The sequence below is a fragment of the Halichoerus grypus genome, chromosome 6, assembly GCF_964656455.1.
Source record: "Halichoerus grypus chromosome 6, mHalGry1.hap1.1, whole genome shotgun sequence".
In the NCBI taxonomy this organism is placed as follows: Eukaryota; Metazoa; Chordata; class Mammalia; order Carnivora; family Phocidae; genus Halichoerus; species Halichoerus grypus.
In genome coordinates, this window is record NC_135717.1 from 162,313,505 (window position 1) to 162,332,498 (window position 18,994).

Below are 18,994 nucleotides of genomic sequence, written 5' to 3' on the forward strand. Positions count from 1 at the left end.
TCATGCATAAAAACTCATTCAACAAGGGAAGTCACTTTAGTCACAAAAAGGAATTGGCTTCCACCTCTCAAATACAGTGGGCCCCTGTTTCCACGGGGGACACATTCCCAGAGCCCTAGTGGATGCCCGAAATTGCGGCTACTGCTGAACTCTGTATATACTGTTTTTTCCTCCACATACATGCCTATGATAAAGTTGAATTCATAAATTAGGCACAGTGAGAGATTCACAATAATAACAAAATGGAAAAATTATAACAATACAGATGACCCTTGAATGACATGAATTTGAACTGTGCAGGTCAACTTACTCAAAAACTTTTCTCAATAAATACATACAGTGCCGTAAATGTATTTTCTCCTCCTTGTGATTTTCTTAATAACACCTCTTCTCTAGCTTACTTTATTCTAAGAGTACAGTACATGGTATATACAACATACAAAATATGTGTTAATCAACTTTGTTTTTGGAATGCTTCTGGTCAACAGGAGGCCATTACTAGCTAAGCTTTGGGGGATTTTCAGCTGTATGGGGGTCAGTGCCCCAACCCCTGCATTGTTCAAGGGCCAACTGTATAGTGTAACAAAAGCTAATGTGAATGTGGTCTCTCTCTCAAATATCTCATTGTGCTATACTCACCCTCCTTCTTGTGATGATATGAGACGAGAAGATGCCTATGTGGTGAGGTGGAGTGAAGTGAATGACATAGCACTAGGTACTATTGACCTTCTGACGATATGTCGGAAGGAGGAGCACCTGCTTCCAGACCGCAGTTGACTGTGGGTAACGGGAACGGCAGAAAGTGAATCCGTAGCTAAAGGGGGAACTGCTGTGCTACACAGCTGTTTGGCCGTCCTATAGTGGGGGTTGTTCTATAGTGACAAGAACAACCTTGGAAAGCTCCCACTTCCTTGGCCTCTGCTGCCACTTCTGGAGGCCAGTATGTCAAAAGAGTAGAGCGTAGTGGTTCAGGGTGAGAGTGCAGGTCTTGGAGTCAAAGACCTGACTGTAAATTCTAGTTCTGTCACTGTGATATTAGGCAAAATACATAACCTGAGTCTTAGTTTACTGATCTGTGAACACATGCTATAGTAATACCTCTCCTTTCTTATGAGATTCTACAAAGGAGATGCCGAGCCTAGCTTGTGGTATGTTTCTGCACCCAATAAATGGAGACCATTATTTCTATTATTAAAATATGCAGTTCTGACCCTATCTGCCTTCCAAATCCTTCCCCGGCCCTATTATAAGCTCATACTCCTGGAAGCCCACTCCTCTCATTTTGTTTCCCAACAGGTGCATTAGCTTGCTGAGCTTGAGATCTCTGTACAGGGGCCCCTTGAACAATGCAGGGGTTAGAGGGGCCGGCCCCGCCTTGCGCAGCCAAAAATCTGCATGTAACTTTTAGCTGCCCCGAAACTTAATAGCCTACTAGTGACCAGAAGCCTTACTGATAACATCAACAGTCAACACAAATTTTGTATGTTATATGTATTATATACTATATTCTTACAATAAAGTAAGCCAGAGAACATAAAATTTTATTAAGAAAATCTTAAGAGAGGGGCCCCTGGGTGGCTCAGTTGGCTAAGCATCCAACTCTTGGTTTTGGTTCAGGTCATGATCTCCGGGCCGTGCGATCAAGCCCCTTTGGGCTCCGTGCTCAGCGGGGAGTCTGCTTGGCATCGTCTCCCTCTGCCCCACCCCCAACTTGTGCGCATGCGTGCACTCATGCTCTAAATCTTTACCAAAAAAAGAGAAAATCTTAAGAGAAAATACATTTACAGTACTGTATTTGTCAAAAAAATCCACGTATAAATGGACCTGTGCCGTTCAAATTCATGTTGTTCAAGTGTCAACTGTACATCATTTCTAAAGAATTTTTTTCTTTATAATACCAAATTTCTGTATATCTTCTCTTCAAAATATTTTACTCCTATCACCTCCTACTGCTACCTATTACCCCAATTTGAAAAGATACTATTCCCACCTCCAATTTGGGCTTTTAGTTTTTAGGATCTGTCGTTCTGTATTCAAGAAGGCTGAAGAACAGTTGTAGAGATTGAACAATGTTTCCTGCTTACATTGAACAATGTAAGTCTGCTTCGCTGAAGGAAAATGAAAGAGCCTTAACCATGGTTCTCACTTCAAAAAACATCCATCTGAAATTTACTTAAAGAAAAAAAAATTCTATCCAGACTGAAGGCACTAACTACAGAGGTCCATTATCTGTTGGAGGAGACAGATTCCAAGAATTGCCGGGTTTCGCTAATACTGCTGGGGACATTTCACGGGTCCCTGTTTTCTCAAAACAATATTCGCAAGGAGATTACCTAAGTAAACCTCATTGTAAGACCCTAATAAATCTATTCTTAAAAGATTAAAAAAAAATTTTTTTTAAGATTTTATTTATTTGACAGAGAGACACAGCGAGTGAAAGAACACAAGCAGGAGGAGGGGCAGAGGGAGAAGCAGGCTTCCTACTGAGCAGGGAGCTCAATGAGGGGCTGGATCCCAGGACCCTGGAATCCTGACCTGAGTCAAAGGCAGACGCTTAATGACTGAGCCACCCAGGCGCCCCAAGATTTAAAAATTTTTAACCTCTCCAAGAAAGAAACAAAATTATGGCAGATATTTTGATTATTTATGTAATTCTGTGTATCAAATGTATGAAACGCAAAATTTGAGATTTAACTGAATATGGACACAGATGCATCTATTCAGACACTAAGGAGATTTTTTTTTTTTTTAAAGATTTTTTATTTATTTATTTGAGAGAGAGAGAATGAGAGAGAGCAAGCACATGAGAGGGGGGAGGGTCAGAGGGAGAAGCAGACTCCCTGCCGAGCAGGGAGCCCGATGCGGGACTCGATCCAGGGACTCCAGGATCATGACCTGAGCCGAAGGCAGTCGCTTAACCAACTGAGCCACCCAGGCGCCCGACACTAAGGAGATTTTAAACTTATCTAGCCAATCATCTTCAAGACAGCAGATCTTTTTATGTAACCCATCTCTGCTCTTAGTGCATGAGAAACATGTACTGCTTCCTTCGTTCAAATGACCTCTAACAAGGTACTCAGTTCCCACGGCCTGCAAAGGCACATCTGACAGTCAAAACACCAGACGTGACTTCAGGGACCTCTGTAAAATACTGAAAACAGCTCATGGACTATAGCTTCATTCTAGCATGTAAGTCAAATAAAATTTAAAATTTCCCCCAAATCAGCTACAATCAGCAAAACTGTTCACAGAACCTTCCTCTAGTTTTCCTCACTCTTCCTCTTTCTAAAACTGAGGTCCAGTGGCTGTCGCCCTATCAGAATACAGAAATTTACCATGTGGTCTGATTCAAAGTGAATCATTTATCATTTATCAGCAGCATAAACCTGGTTTTTAAAATACAATAGTGCAAAAACATCTTGCTAAGTGCCTGTGTTTTAAAAAATGAGATTATAAAACCCTATTAATTTAATTCAACAGGTCTAGGTGTAAAATATTTAAGGAATGGTGTTAAATAAACCAAGAAAACATAACTTAGGGGGAGAAAGTTGAGTGAAAACACTGGTAAGTATTACTACACACACATATACACACACCGATACATACATGTATATAAACAAATTCATCAAAGAGGAATCAAAGAAGTTTCCTTTTTTTTAATTACAAAGAAACAAAAGAAGACACTTAAGCCTTCACATAAACCTGAAAACCAGCTGACCCTGACCCAGCCGATCTGGATGCTGCTGGCCACTGCTTGGATCTGTCGCTGACTCTGGCAGCACTAACCAGCCCTTCCCATGAGCCTCTGCTGCAGGAAATGCCGAGGAAGGGTTTCTGGCCAGTAGAGAACCCATGTGATGATCATGTGGTGTGAATTAAAAGCCGGTTTACAGACTCTTGGAATTAAGTGCACGACCCACTTAATTTTGGCAAAATGTAGTTTTCTGGCTCAAAAGAAAAAACGCGTAAGAAAGCCTCTGGACATCTCCAAGTAAATGATTCTGACAGACATGGAGAGGCAGAACAGACTCTTGGGAGTGACAGAGACATTGTCCCTTAAGTCGTGGGGCTCCTAAACCTTAATCGGGAGACAAGTCATTTAACGACAATATTCAAATTACTGAACAGCAAGTAAGTTCAGGTCCAAGTCCAGGGAAAAAAATTTCTATTTTCTTAAATTTTGAATATGTAGGGGATATAAAAACATACAATATAAATAGGGTTTTAAAAAATCAACATAATATGTCTCCAGTTTCTGAATGTCTTACCAAAACAACAAGTAGATTCACAATGAGCACATGATTTGTTTGGGTTTTAAAATCAGTCCCAATTAAGTTACACTTGTATAATACAGTAGAGTTTGCAAATCCGTATCTCCAGCCTGAACTCTAGATCGGAACTTTCAACAAGCTCTTTCTCCACTTTGATGTCCCATGGACACCTCAAAATCAGCCTTTCAAGAAAGAATTACGATTGGTATCCCTGCCATTCCACACACACACACACACACACACACACAAAATCAGCCTTTCAAGAAAGAATTACGATTGGTATCCCTGCCATTACACACACACACACACACACACACACACACACACACACACACCCCCTCCATCTCTTCTATGTGCTCCCAACTATCCACCCTGTTGTTCAAGTCAAAGACCTGGACATCATTCTGCACTCATCCTTCACACATCTGACCCCTTCACATCCAGTGAGTCACCATTCTGTCTCTTGAACACCTCTGAATTTCATCCACTTCTTTCCATTTCTACTGCCACTTCCCTAGTTCAGGCTGCCCCAGGTTTCGTAGCTGGGAGTTTGGGCTTCAGGTCCAGGCTGACTTGCTCTGCCATGTAGTAACGGGATGGGCTTGGACAAGTCACTTGTCATTGGAATCCTTAAGTCTCCTAACCTATAAAATGAGGCTAGTGCCAACAATGCCCACCTCACAGAGTTGCTGTAAAAGTCCTGAAATCATGCCCAGAAGCTACGAAATACTCAATTAATCTCGACTGTCACAATCCTCCTCCCTTTGGGTGCTGAGCACAATTCCTCTGGGTTAGGCGACCTCCTCTCCTAGTGGTGCTAACACTCTTAGATAAATGTTTTCTCTGTCTCCCCACCCAAACATAAACTCTCTAATGGCAAGGACTGAGTCTTCTTCCCCTATACGATATGAATAAATGACTAATAAAACAATAATAATAAATGATCATATATGAATATCAAGAGCTATATAAGAAATGACTACATACAATTATTAGTATATATTATATCCTGAATGTGGTATCTCTTTAGAGATCATCGATGAGAAAAAGAAACATTGACATATACAGATTTAAGTCAGCAAGGAATCACTAATGAAAAGCATCAGCAATCCATTAATATTTTGATGTGCAACATAATGAATTTTAAGTAATTTGTAAGTCTTCCCTTACAACGTAACATACACAGGCACTTCTCAATCTCAAAAAAAATTCACTTTTGCTACTCAGCAATTTATTTTCCATTGTTCTGCAAGTCAGAGATATTTGTTCCTCAAAACAAAGAAGCCACCCGACAGTTTCAGAAGTGTGACTCAAGCCTTCTCAGAAGAAGCACGTGGAAAACCCTCCCTACCCTCCTGCCTGGACGTCTAAGACTCCCATTTATGAGAAAGACAAAGAGCATGTCTCGGGATACTGACCCCGCTCATTCACAAATAGGAAGAGGAGATTCAGATGTTCCCCTCTGGGGCTGAGTTTTTTAAAAAATTAAAACCAGTGACGTGGTCCTCCTCTACTGGTTTTACTAGTTACAGGAAAATTACCCACTTTCTTAAGCAGAGAAAACAGACTGTCCTCAGTGTTTTAAGGTGAACGGACTTGAGGAAGACAATTCTGATTCTACTTCCAAATTTTCAGTAGTATTGTTCTGACTCAAATTTCTCAGCCCCTTGAGAGAAGTCCAAGATGAGGGCAGGGGGCTCCTACTCTCCTCCTCTTGGGGGGAAGGCACAGCAGGATACCTGGGCTCCGTAGACGCGCTGCATCGCCTGGAGCAGCTGGTTGGTATAATCCGTGAGGGTACCAGCATCTTCCTCAAATACACTCAGTAAAGAGCGAGTCTACGAGAAAAAAAGAAAAGAAGTTGACTTTATTTCTGAGTGGAAAAGTTACAAAGGAGGTAGAAAACACATACACACACACACACACACACTCCCCTCTCTGAAATGGGGAAGGAAGGTGCCAATTCTCCGGCTTTATTCTTTTACCGATAATACTAGGAAGAGTTGATTTCTGGAGCTTTAATTTAGAACTACTTTCCTAATCCTTCAGACTACAACGCAGGGGCAAACTGAATACAATTTGGGGCCAGAGAAGGAAAGCCAATTTTTTAAAGAGTAAGACTTGAGGGCTATTATCTGTTTCGACTTAGCCCCTATCTAAGCACCAGGAGAGTCCAAAAGAAAAAAAAAAGTTAAAAAGGCAGCCTCTCCTTTCCAGCCCATAAACCGCACACAACGCCAGGCCTGTGTGTTTACCTGCGGTGTGGACGCCCAGCAGCGCATCACCCCAGCAGCTAACCATCTGTCTGGTTTTCTGCAAACTTGGACATCTTGCAGGGGTGCGTCATTCTTTCCTCTTAAGCTACTACAGTCAATTTCCATGTCTTTCGTCACCTTTTATTCAACTAATTTTAAACTCGTAGCCAAGAAATTCCGTATACTCTGGGTCCACAGCAGTAGATCTGGGCACAAAACTGAAATCTCAACTTAACAAGAATGCTAGCTCCGTTCCTTCAGGAAGGCTAACCACTCAGTGCCCCAGAGCAGCTGAGCAATGTCATTAGATGGAAGGCATTTCCTATTGTTCTTGTGCACAGAGCCTGACACGTTGAACACTGAAGAAATATTTACATAGGAGATGGTGTTTAAATAAGTATTGAGGTGTCACATAAGTGACCATATCTACTCAAGGGACTTTAAGTGTCCAGCACAGTGGGAATTTAAAATATTATGTCAGTGATAATGGGGTCTCTAAAAATAACCCATTAGGCAAAGGATGGACAGAAAATTACAGAAATGCTTTTAATAAGATATCAAAGCACTTTACAAAGAACAATCTATTAAGACTCATTATCTCCCTGCATTCGAATTTCAATTCCTTCTTTCTTTTTCTAACCTCAGGTAAGAGAGCAGTGACTTACTTCAAAGCACCCTCAATCACCTGGGTGTTTGGATCATTCAGTCTCCCCTTGATTTTGTCCCCCAAACTCCAGTGTACTTCGGGCCAGACACAATTGTCCTGGCTTTGCCTGAAGCCTTCAAGGCTAAAAATACCTTCTCGGAAACCAAGGTACTCTCTTCAGTAACAATCCTTATCAACAGAGGGACCAGATGCAATGAATATGGAAAATGTAAGACAGGTTTTTAAAAAGTTCTCAATGACAGCAAAATATCAGAGTTCATACAGCATATAAATTCGTGTACCAGAGGAGAGTTCTTCAAACCTTCTAAAATTAAAAACAGTGGTAATGAAACCCATGTGACCAAACAATGTTTATCATTAGTATGCATATACACTCTGATTTTTTTCTGCTCTACTCTGTTCTCTTCCATTTGTAAACAGAAATCATGACTGTGACCCACTGGCTCTGGTAATCAATGCATGGATGTCAACCAGTAGGTGAAAAACATTGGTTCCAAACTCTTCATTTTATCTTTTTAAAATATACTTTCTATTTTGGGAGAAAAAAAAAGAGAGAGAGAGATTGTATTCATTCACTGATGCATGCATCTCTGCCTTCATCCAGTATCTGCCGAAACATCGTGCTGGCAACTGGGATTCAGCGGTGATTAGAACTGACCCTATGTTCTCCAGGAGCTTAGAGCCTGCTCTGCCTCTCAAAGCATCTGGGATCCCCTTGGGACCACGTCAGTCCTGGGTCCAAGTGCAGGCTCTAACACTAATTCGCAGGGTTACTGGGATAATGAATATACATAAAGTGCCTACCAGTGTGTGATGTATGGTGCTAGCAGCTGATACTGATTACGAAAATAATGAACTTTGATTGCTTATCATATGCTGCACACTAAGGGCTTTACATGTACGATTTCATTTTTTTCTAAGTGAGAGCAGAGTTTGTTGAAGATAGAGAGCAGATACGGATGGAGCGTCTGGGAGACTCAGAAAGGAAAGGAGCATGAGTCTCTGTAAGATTTCATTTTAACACCACAGCAATACTCACCTATACAGTTATCTATAAATGTTATCTAATAGTAAAGGGCCTTTTTGTCTCTTGTATTCATGGTGTCAGTGCTGGAGGCCCTCACTCACGTTTATGATGATTCTGGTATTTTTCTTTGCTATAACTAACATGTCTAGGAAAATGAGAAGGAAAGAATGGTACAACTGGATTGAGGCTATTTCATTTTTCTAACTACTACTGATATCCATTTAGTCGAGGCCTACTTATTGTTTTTTTTTTTTTTAGGTTAAGTTTTTTTATTAAATATTTTTTTTAATTTTTTTATTGTTATGTTAATCCCCATATATTACATCATTAGTTTTAGATATCTACTTATTGTTTTTAAAACTCTCAGGAATGAGGGACGCCGGGGTGGCTCAGTCGTTAGCTCTGCCTTCAGCTCAGGTCATGATCCCGGGGTCCTGGGATCGAGCCCCGCATCGAGCTCCCTGCTCAGCGGGAAGCCTGCTTCTCCCTCTCCCACTCCCCCTGCTTGTGTTCCTTCTCTCACTTTGTCTCTCTCTGTCAAATAAATAAATAAAATCTTTAATAAATAAATAAATAAAACTCTCAGGAATGAAACAGAATGGAAAATGAGAAGATGAAAAGAAGGCTTATGTAAATGTCCTCCACAAAGAGAAGAGAAAGAAAACGAACCCTCCCGTTTACTCTGTACCTCCTGTGTGTGAGACACTGTGCTGAGCACTAAATATTTGTTTTTTCATTTAATCCTTCCAACAACTTTATGAGGTAGATACCATGGATACTTAACCCTATTTTACAGATAATAAAACTGAGGCTCATCAAGGTCAAGAAACTTGCTCAACCTCCCACGGCTGGGAAGCAGCAGGGCTGGGATGTCAATCCAGGTCCAACCGGCACCAACGGCCCGCTTCCTCCCCTGCAGGAGGCTGCACCTGTCACCCACCTGGCCGAGCTTTATCAGTGGGCATGCGCTGTGGTCCACAGCCCAAGTCCTGCCTGGAGCCGGCTTCCCTTCGGTCATCCTGTCACGCGCTTCCCTATAATAACTGCCAAATCTATATCACAAGTGTTTTGTTTCCTTACACTCTGGACAGGTTTACATGACCACCCCCATTAGCACTGGCAAGAAAAATCCAGTCTTTCTAACTAGGCCATGATCACCACTGAGAAAAACCTGCCCAGCCATCTTAGACACTGTTTTGATACCCACATTATCAGCTCCATATCTGCTTAAATTTATATCTGGAACAACAGGAATGTTCTATAACTGGAACGTAAGGAATGAGACCAAGGACCAGTCGAAGGTACACCAGACATCAAAGACTACTTACAAGTCGGAAAGACCCTGATGCCTATCACTTATAAAGATAATAATAGCAATCGTTTACGGAGTTACTATGACATGTAGGCAAGAAGACACGTTACACACATTATTCATCTTCATAAGAATCCTATTAAGTAAATATTTTTATTCTAATTTTACACATGTTGAAACACAAGCTCAGAGAGGTCGAGTAACTTGCCTAAGGTAACAATGGCCGAATCAGGATTTCAATTCCATCTTTTTTCTACTACCCTACATTTTTAAGAGTATGCCTAGCCAGAAAAACCAAACACCCTAAGAATACGGCCTCAGCATCCACATCATCCCTCCATCTTAAAGAAGCTGGGTGTTACCTAATAAAATAGTCCTAGACATTTTTTATTCTCCAGAATAGCATCTGATCATATAATGGCACAATTTTAATAACTCTGATTATAAAATACACATATTATTCTCCACAATAAACACATAACCACCAGGTTGTTTTGAGGCCTCTTGCTTGAGTAAAGAAAGCCTGGTTTGGTCAAGGAGGGCTGTCCCAGTTGGACCACTCCCTGCATAATCTCAGAACTAAGTCTTTAACTTCTCTGGGCTTCAGTTTTGCCAACTGCAAAGGAAACAAACACACAAAAAATCAAGAAAACAGCAAGTAATACCGCTTTTGTCTTCACCTTATCTCAAAAGCGGACTACTTACACAAAAGCCAATAAGCCCCTGCAGAAGTCTGAGCGGCAGCAGCTCAAAGCTGCGTTTGTGTTCCTACCGCAGCCCATTCACACGGCCCTGGCCCTGCTTTCCTTATCTGTCTCCCGGGACAGACTGTGCCCCATGGAGGGCAGGCACTCCTACCTTGTCACTATATTCCCAGCATCTAGTGGCGCCTGGCAAGGAGCAGAGGCTCCCGGACGGCAACGGAGACAAGTAGCTTTGTCCCCAAAACATTCTGCCTCTCACATATCAGATGTAACCAGAAATGATATGTATACGCACAGACTAGTCTTCAGTACACCGTGCTGTACTAAAAAGGACGAAATGAATAGATGTGTCTAAGGGCGGTCAACTGCTATTCAGCTCTTCTTGGGTCACTGAGTTCAATTACAAAAGCTTTTGTGTTCACTTAATGAATCATGTGCAGGTTGCTGCAGCAACCCTCATAACTACTCTTCATAAAACTAGAAGAAACAAACAATAGATGGTTTCTTAGGATCTCTTCCTTTCAGTGAAACATTTTAGGTCACCGGTGATAGAAAGGCCAGGTGCCAGGTAGCTGGACCAACTTGAACAATATAGGCTAGACTGCCTGAGTTCCAATCCTGGCTCTGCCACTGTATAGTATATAATCTTGGGCAAGTTATTTAACTTCTCTACTCCTTGGTAACTTTCATAGGAGACCTACTTCAAAAGATTTTGGGAATATTAAGTGAATTAATACAGGTAAAGCATTTCGAATAATGCCTGGCGCATAAAAGGCATGTGTGATATAGGTGTTTGCTATTGTTTTTATTCTTTACACATAAAAGGAATTAGATTAACTTTTCTCCAGTTCCAAATCTATGGGTTTCCTTGGGAATAAGGCCACTTTAGGCACACGCCCCATATAAGACTGCTAAATAAATATATTCCGATGATTATCAAAGCCCTTCTTGAAAGTTAGCTTCCGCTGAACAACCTCATGAAGAATCCTGGTAAGGTGACACCCAAGTCCCAAAAGCAGTAACAAATTCCCTACATTAAGAAGAACATTATATAGGAATGCCAATGCCACTGAACCTCCTCTTCCACATACAAGCTCAAAATTATAAACCATGCAATATAATATAATTTTAAGCTTCTAAAGCCCCTTAAAGATCAACTGCTCCACATCCCTCATTCTGCAGATGAGAAGACTGAGTCAACCACAGGGTGAGGATAAGTGACTTGCCCTAATCACGTAAGTTAGTGGTAGAGCAAGAATTAGGATCCAGTTTTCCTGCCTTGTTTGCCAGTCCTCTCTCTGCTTCCTCCCAGCTGAGCAAACCCTGTAAACCACTCAGAAATGGTGCATATTCACTTATGTGAGAGTCAGAAATGCAGAATGTGACTTCGCAATGAGGGCAACACAGGAGAATCAGTTAGTGCAACCTCTCTGACCTGGCTCAGCCATCACCATGATCAGTTAGGAAAGCAATATATCTTTGCACTTCTGGAATACAAAGCAAACAGAAATCCCTGTTCAAAATGGTATCCTTAGAAATTCTACATTATTCTCTTCATATCTCACATTATGTGTGAAGACAGACAAAATGACTTCTCCAAAGGGCTTCGGTCCCATTAAAATGCCACAAGTCTAGAAACTTCAAAGAGGTCTTTGAAAAGTCAATCAGACCAGCGGATGCCAATTAAAAAAAAAAAAAAAGCCACAGCTTGCTCAAGTTTCTTGCCTACCCTAAGGAAGATCACAAAGAAATGGACACAGGCAACTAAGCACACGGCCCTTTGACTGCTGATTCTGAACTGGCAAGATGCAGAGTGGGTAAGTAAAAAGTAAGTAAGTAAGACCATCAAAAGATCATCCCAGGAGTGCAATTTGCTAAGAATAAGGAAGGGAACCGAAAAGAGAAGGAAAACAGTTAATCTCATTCTAATTTTTCAAGAGTTGAGACACCTGGGGATAAAAAGGCTGATTTAAATAAACCCAGGGATGCGGAACCAGGAGAGTAGATATGAAGCCAGGTAATGCTAATGCGGAGCAAAAAAGTTCCCTGAAGAAAAAGGGCACTGAATTACGAACTCCTGTCATTCTGCACTCATGTGCTCTATTTACACAGCAGCTTTCATCTGCAGAGCTCCAAGGACTTAACTTTCATCTCGAGCGTGCTAATGAAGTCCCCCTGTGCAACAAATGGGGCAGGTGTTGTAATTTTCTCTTGACAAAATGGGAAAACCGTGCCGAAGGGTACCGGAAAGAGAGCTGGACTCTCTGCCTCCCATCTTGGCCCTAAATCCACCAGGACCCATCGCATCAGTAAGTAGCAGCAGTAGTAGTAACTAAGATTGACTACTTCTTCTGTACCAGACGTTGCCCGCTAACAACTTTACAGGCGTTCCCTTATTTAATTCTGACAATTCTATGAGGCGGGGACAATTATTATCCCTGTGTTACAGATGTAAAAACTGCGGCACAAAAAGGTTATTTTTCCGAGGCACTCAGCAAAGCGACGGAGCCCGAGTTTGGGCCGGGCAGCGTCAGTTTCGGCTGACTCTGGAAAAGGGGTCACGACACAAAGACTCCGGCCGCGGGGGTGGGGGGGCCCTTTCTCGGGTTGTCCAGCCCCGCCTGCGGGGTGCCCCATCCCGGCCCCTGCGTGCTCCCGGCCTCCACCCCGGGACTCGAGGGGCCTCCCGTCCCCGGGCGAGGGGACCGGAGCGGCGGGAGGTACCTGGGGGCTGTCCTGCAACGCCTCCTCCAGCAGGAGCTTGTCCACGGCGGGCATGGTGGCGCGGGGCCGGGCAGAAGGACGGAGGGCGGGACGCGCGGCCGCCGAGGGTGCTCCGGGCTGAAGCGACGCGGCTGACTGTCCGTGCCCGCCGCGGCCCCGCGCGCGCCCACGCCAGGCCAGTGGCCGCCTCCCCCGTAGTCGCCAGCCCGCCGGCCCTCCTCCCAGCCCCGCCCTCCGCGGAGCCCGATCAACAGGAAGTGTGGCGAGTGCGCGGCCGGGCCACCGGAAGTGTGGCGACCCCGCTTCCGCCGCGCCGCGCCTCGTGCGAAGCCGCAGAGCCTCAAGCCGGCTCAGTGGCTCGGTGCTCGCCGGACTTGTCGAGGTCTGTGGTTAGGGGGCCGGATACTTACGCTGGTCAAAGCCCCAAACCGGGAACGATAAGCCTTTATCTACTTGCGCCTACCCAGAAGACTTTTGAATCGAAGGAGATAGGAGGGAACAGATTTTGTCCCCGTGACCTTCGCCACTTTTTTAAGGAGGGAAGAGCCTACACTTGCCACACCACTTTTTCTAGATAAATCCCAGTGCCCCCATGACAGCTCTGAGCGCAGAGGTCACCTAATTCTAAGAACAGTGGATAAGTGAATCATCTGTGTTATTCAGAAGCCATTGTGGAAACCAGAGCGATAGGATTTGAGCAGTAGAATCAGACCTCGTCCTCGTGGTTTGTTGTGTTTTGTCATTTTGGAAAATTTCACAATCTAGGTTTTAGAAGAAATACATAATCTAGTAAAGTTGTTCTCGTTTAGAGGTTAGAACACGGCCCCAGAGAATGAGTGACTTGGTCAGGGTCAGACTAGGAAAGGTGGAGGAAGAAGAGAAGGAAGGAGGGGGAGCAATGGGAAGTACCTGCAAATGGAACATGACGTCTTCTTAAACCAAAGGCAAGGGTCTCAGAAGTTCCTTCTTTAGGAATCAGTAAGATTTGTCCAACAGAACATGCTACCAAAATCAATAGACAGGATATGATAAAATTACACAAATGCTATAGAAACACTGAGGTATATTAAGGTACGATCTGAGTTACAAACACCTGAAATTCTGACGGCAGACTGCCAGACTCCATGGCCATTACTCCGAGTTGGCTGTAGCCAGCACCAACCTTTCCTGAGCCATTGTATGGCCTCCATAGGGAAATCATCCAGCATCCTTTTCCCCTGCCATATTCTTTCTTCTTGGGTAGAATCATGCTCACACCATGTTTCTTCCTTTTCCTGTGTTTTCTATCCTTTCTATCATGAGTACCATTCAGTTAATTTCACCTCATATACTCTCCCAACTCTCTCCTTACTGAAACCCTCTTCCAAAGGCCAGACTCAAACTCTTCTTCCCTCTCCCTGGCCCCAAAGATCACCATCCACTCCAAACAGCTATCTCCTTGATTGACATCCAAGGTGTCTTACCAGGTAGTGCTTTTTCTTTGTGTTGATCTTACTCCCTGTGTAAATAGCCTCTCAAGAGCATAGCACATCATTTTCCTTTTATCTGAATACTGAGACATGTGATAACACATGCTTGTTTTCTGTTTATGACACTCTTACAACTTTTTTTTCAATTACTTAAGAGAAATTTCCCCCCAACTCTCCATCTTGCTTTGTTCCCATCTTCCAGCCAACTGGAAACAGTTATTAATTGCCTGCCAGACAAACAATAAACATCCTGCTGATAGTCTAAGATTGTACCAAGGGAAAAATGCATACATTTTAATATGAAAATAGATGTTAAAAAAGACATAATGCCCTCCATGATCCTTGAAAGTGCTCACAAGTCCCCTTGGAAATCACCACAACATTTTTCATGTGCCACCTCATCTTCTAATTAAAGTCACTTTTCCTCAAGCACTTGTATTCAAAATTGTTTAAGTGTTCTTACATAATGCCATTACTGTTCTACATTTTATTTTTTTTTAAAGATTTTATTTATTTATTTGACAGAGAGAGAGATAGCGAGAGAGGGAACACAAGCGGGGGAGTGGGAGAGGGAGAAGCAGGCTCTCCGCTGAGCAGGGAGCCCGATGTAGGGCTCAATCCCAGGACCCTGGGATCATAACCTGAGCCGAAGGCAGTTGCTTAACCAACTGAGCCACCCAGGCACCCCCTTTTCTACATTTTATTGCTATATTATGGGTAAATGGCTTCAGTGGGATTTCTTGGCACTTAAGTATCATTTATAACATTGTTTCTATGGGAGAATGCATCCCAAATTCAAAACAACTAAGCTACAAAACCAACTCTGGGAATACAACACATTTGCAAATTGTTAATTCATTTCATTCATTAGTTCATCTAATCATTTAATTAAATATAGACTGCTCAATATTAAGCACTGTGTCTCCCACGTATTTTACTGCCTTTATTATGTCTCTTATTTAAATTCTGAAGCCAAATATCCTCCTCTTCAACAGATTATCTGTGAAAAACTATGTAAGAGGAATTTTTATGCAAACATGAGAAAAATTTTAAATGTTTCATGTAAAATTATCTGTCCCTATTACACTATCGTGAGGGTGGATTTCAAACATCCACCCAACTATGTCAGAAATCCCTGGAGAGCTGTGAGGTTGGTGACAGGAAGTACAAAGATGGACAATTTAGAGTTTCCATGTCCTCTGGGGAGATCAAGAATGAACTCTATGGAGCTGGAACCTTTTACCCATTGAAGATCAATGGGGGAAAAGGACACAAGTTGTTTCCATAGGCACCTATCTATGTCTCCTGTATTAATCAGGGCTTTTTCCATTGGAAATGACAGAAATCTAACTTCAATTAGCTGAGCAAAAACATAAAAGTCTGGGAAAAACTGAGAAGTAATGAGACTATATTGCTTCGGTTATTTGTATGCTGAGGAGAATGCCCTGGAAGAGTGGGGGGAAACTGAAAATATGAAAAGTGATATGACAATTGTAGAATCATAGTCCTTGAGTAGACAAAAAAGAGTAAGATCCAAATCACATGTGATAGGGATAGAAACAGGGACAGTGTGTTCAGACTGATACATGTTACAGTAGGTTGGTAGATTAAATGGAGGAGGGTGAAGGAGCTCTTTTCTGATTGCGTTTATTTTCTCAGTAGAATAAGAAACAAGTCCATCAGCTCAAAACAGTGATGGTGGGAGGGTGTTGGAAGTTTGAGGAGAGAAGAAAGTGTATGATAAAGTCATCTTGGGGCATGGGAAGATGAGGCATAAGTATCAGTATCCCCATTTTACAGATGCTACAACTGAGGCTCAAACAAATGACATGACAGAGCTGAGGTTCTAAAGGCCAGGACTGTGCCCACTATACCCCAAAAAGAAGGAACCTGCTCGGCAGGAAGCCTAAGGCTAGTTGACCCTAGAATCCCTCTTCCCTTCCCTCCCAGGTCCCTACATAGAGTCCTGATGCTTTTCAAATGGTTGTTGAATGAATGACTATTCCTGTTTTCTCCACCTAAGACTCCCATGACCTCAGGCTGTATTTCACTCATCCTTTCATTTGCTTTGCCTTCCAACAACCACTCTGTTGAAGCTAGGAGAGGAAACTGAAGAACCCCAAAGAGGTTTGGGATCCTTTAGGTCTGAGAGAATACCATGGAAAACAATTTTTAAAAAGGCAAAAGAGGGGCACCTGGTGGCTCAGTCGGTTGAGCAACCGATCTTGGTTTCGGCTCAGGTCGCGATCTCAGGGTCATAAGATCGAGCCCCGTGTTGGTCTCCATACTCAGCACAGAGTCTGCTTGAGATTCTCTCTCCCTCTCCCTCTGTCCCTCCTGCTCGTGCTCTCTCTCTCTCTCAAATAAATAAATACATCTTTTTTTCTAAATAAAGGGGGGAAAGAAGAGGAAAGAACTTCATCAGTTCTGAGTATTTATCTCATGGTGGGGATTGGCCTTGGATTTTAGCTCAAGATACAAATCAGATCATGTCACTCTGCTATTTAAAACCTTTTGGTGAGAGTAAAAGCAATAACAATAATAACAAAAGGCACTTTATTGAGCTATTACTATGGGCCAGGTACTATGTTAACTATTTTACCTGCATTATCTCCTGGGGCATTTTATCCAAAACCTCCTTGAGTATTTGCTGTTCTAATCTCCATTTTAAAGATGAAGAAACTGAGGTCTAGGAAGTTTAAAGAACGTGCCCAAAGGTAGGTAATTTCAGAGGTGGGATTCAAACTCGGGCTGTCTGTCTCCAGCCTAAGTCTCTGGAGTCCTTCAACGGCTGGCTCCCACTGCCTACAGGGTCACATCTGTAGTCCTTAACAGGGACCCAGGCCCCTGCATGACCTAGCCTCTGATTACTGTGCTGAGTTCATCTCCTACTTTGCACACCTGCCGAGGGAAGGTCATTGTAGTCCTTGAAAATACACTGTTTGGCATGCTCGTGTCTTTGCAGAGATTGTCTCCCTCAGCCCCAAATGCCCTTCCCTCCATAAACCACTTAACAAATGTACCTTCCAAAGCTCAGCTTAAACATCAGTTCTCTGTTCCATGAAATTCAATTCACTGCGTATTAATTAAGCATGTACTTGGTTCTGAACCCCAAGCAAGGTATTGGAAGTTCTATAATGTAAAAGACATAGACTTCCTGCCTTCAAGAGAGATTCAGTCTAATGACGGCAGGTAAGTAAAGAGATGAGCATTCTTTTTATTTTTTTTTAAAGATTTATTATTTATGAGAGAGAGAGCGAGCACAGGGGGCAGGGGGAGAGAGAGAGAGAGAATCTCAAGCAGAGTCCCTGTTGAGCGCTGAGCAGGGAGTCTCTTTCTTTCCCTTCCCCTCTGCCCCTCCCTCTGTTCGAGTTCTCTCTCTCTCTCTCAATCTCTCTCACTCTCTCAAATAAATAAATCTTAAAAAAGAAAAAAATGCAGCGTAGTGCTGTTAGCCATGTTAGAAGGGGTCAATGTTAATTATTCAAGTATCAGCCAATAACTTTCATTGGTAGTTTCCAGTGTTTGAATATTGACTAGAGATGATTGTTCTTTATAAATGCCAAAACTTCATTTTTCATATTTGTTAAATAATTTTAGATAGCCATAATAAAGAATAAAGAGTACAGAATCTTGGAAGTATTTTAAGAATAGCTTATGATACCAGGAATCTCTGAGATTTCCCAGGGATTCTGATTTCTGGAATTTGGGAACATGAGAGGGGGCCTGCTGGCCAAACTGAGACTTTCTCTGAGTCACTTTAGGCCAGTTCTCCTTGTCTTTCCTCCATCTGCCTACAAGCCTTGGTACACACCCTTATTAGCACTTGTGCCATCGTCTTATTTATTTATGTGACTCAACTGTGAGACCCTAAACTGCAAGGTTCATTTCATGCATCTTTATTTCTTTAGCTCCAAGCTCAGAACCTGGTTTTCAATTATCTTTCAGTGAGAATGTGTTCAGTGAGTGAAGGAATTCAGTTAGGGTTTGATTTGCCTGTAACTAATTAGAAAAAAATAATAGTGTGTTAAAGACAATGGAAATTTCTTTCTCTTTCGTACGTAAGAAGTCCAGAGGTGGACAGTCCAGGCCTAGTACGGGCCTCCAGAGTGTCAGTCACAGATTTCTCCTATCTTTGTTCTGGCTTCCCTTCCCAAAGTCATTCCAAGGCCCAGGATGGCTTCTGGTCCTCCCGTCACTAAATCAGCTTTCCAACTGGCAGCTTGGAGAAAGCAGGAGAAGATGTGTTTCCACCAGAAACTGCACATACCACATCTGCTTACATCCTGTCCCATAAGCCAGGACTTGGTCATAGTATGGCCAAACATAGCTACAAGGGAAGCTGGAAAGTCCAGCTTTTCCCAGGCTCAGTATGCACAGCTAAAAACTAGGGTTCTCCTCATAGTCCGCTGATGGGAATGTATCTGCAGAAAATAGTTAGGCAGTTCCTCAAAATGGGAAACAAAGTTATCATATGACCCAGCAAGCCCTCCTAGTGTCCACCCAAGAGATTGAAAACATCTGTCCACACCAAAACTTGTACATGGATGTTCATAGTAGCATTA

At 42.6% G+C, this 18,994-nt stretch overlaps 1 protein-coding gene across 2 annotated transcripts in view; it reads right to left on the reverse strand.

Annotated features, from left to right (window-relative positions):
* Nucleotides 1-13,179, reverse strand: part of APPL2 (adaptor protein, phosphotyrosine interacting with PH domain and leucine zipper 2) — a 53,093-nt gene extending 39,914 nt beyond the window's left edge. Inside the window, exons 1-2 of one of the 2 annotated variants that reach the window (XM_036103228.2) lie at nucleotides 12,961-13,179; nucleotides 6,011-6,109 (exon numbers count right to left, since the gene is read on the reverse strand). In XM_036103228.2, the coding sequence (XP_035959121.1) occupies nucleotides 6,011-6,109; nucleotides 12,961-13,014 (153 nt within the window). In that variant the 5' untranslated portion in view covers nucleotides 13,015-13,179. The remainder of the gene's footprint in view (nucleotides 1-6,010; nucleotides 6,110-12,960) is intronic. The other variant, XM_036103217.2, reaches the window with a different exon arrangement.
* Between the last annotated feature and the right edge of the window lie 5,815 nt (nucleotides 13,180-18,994).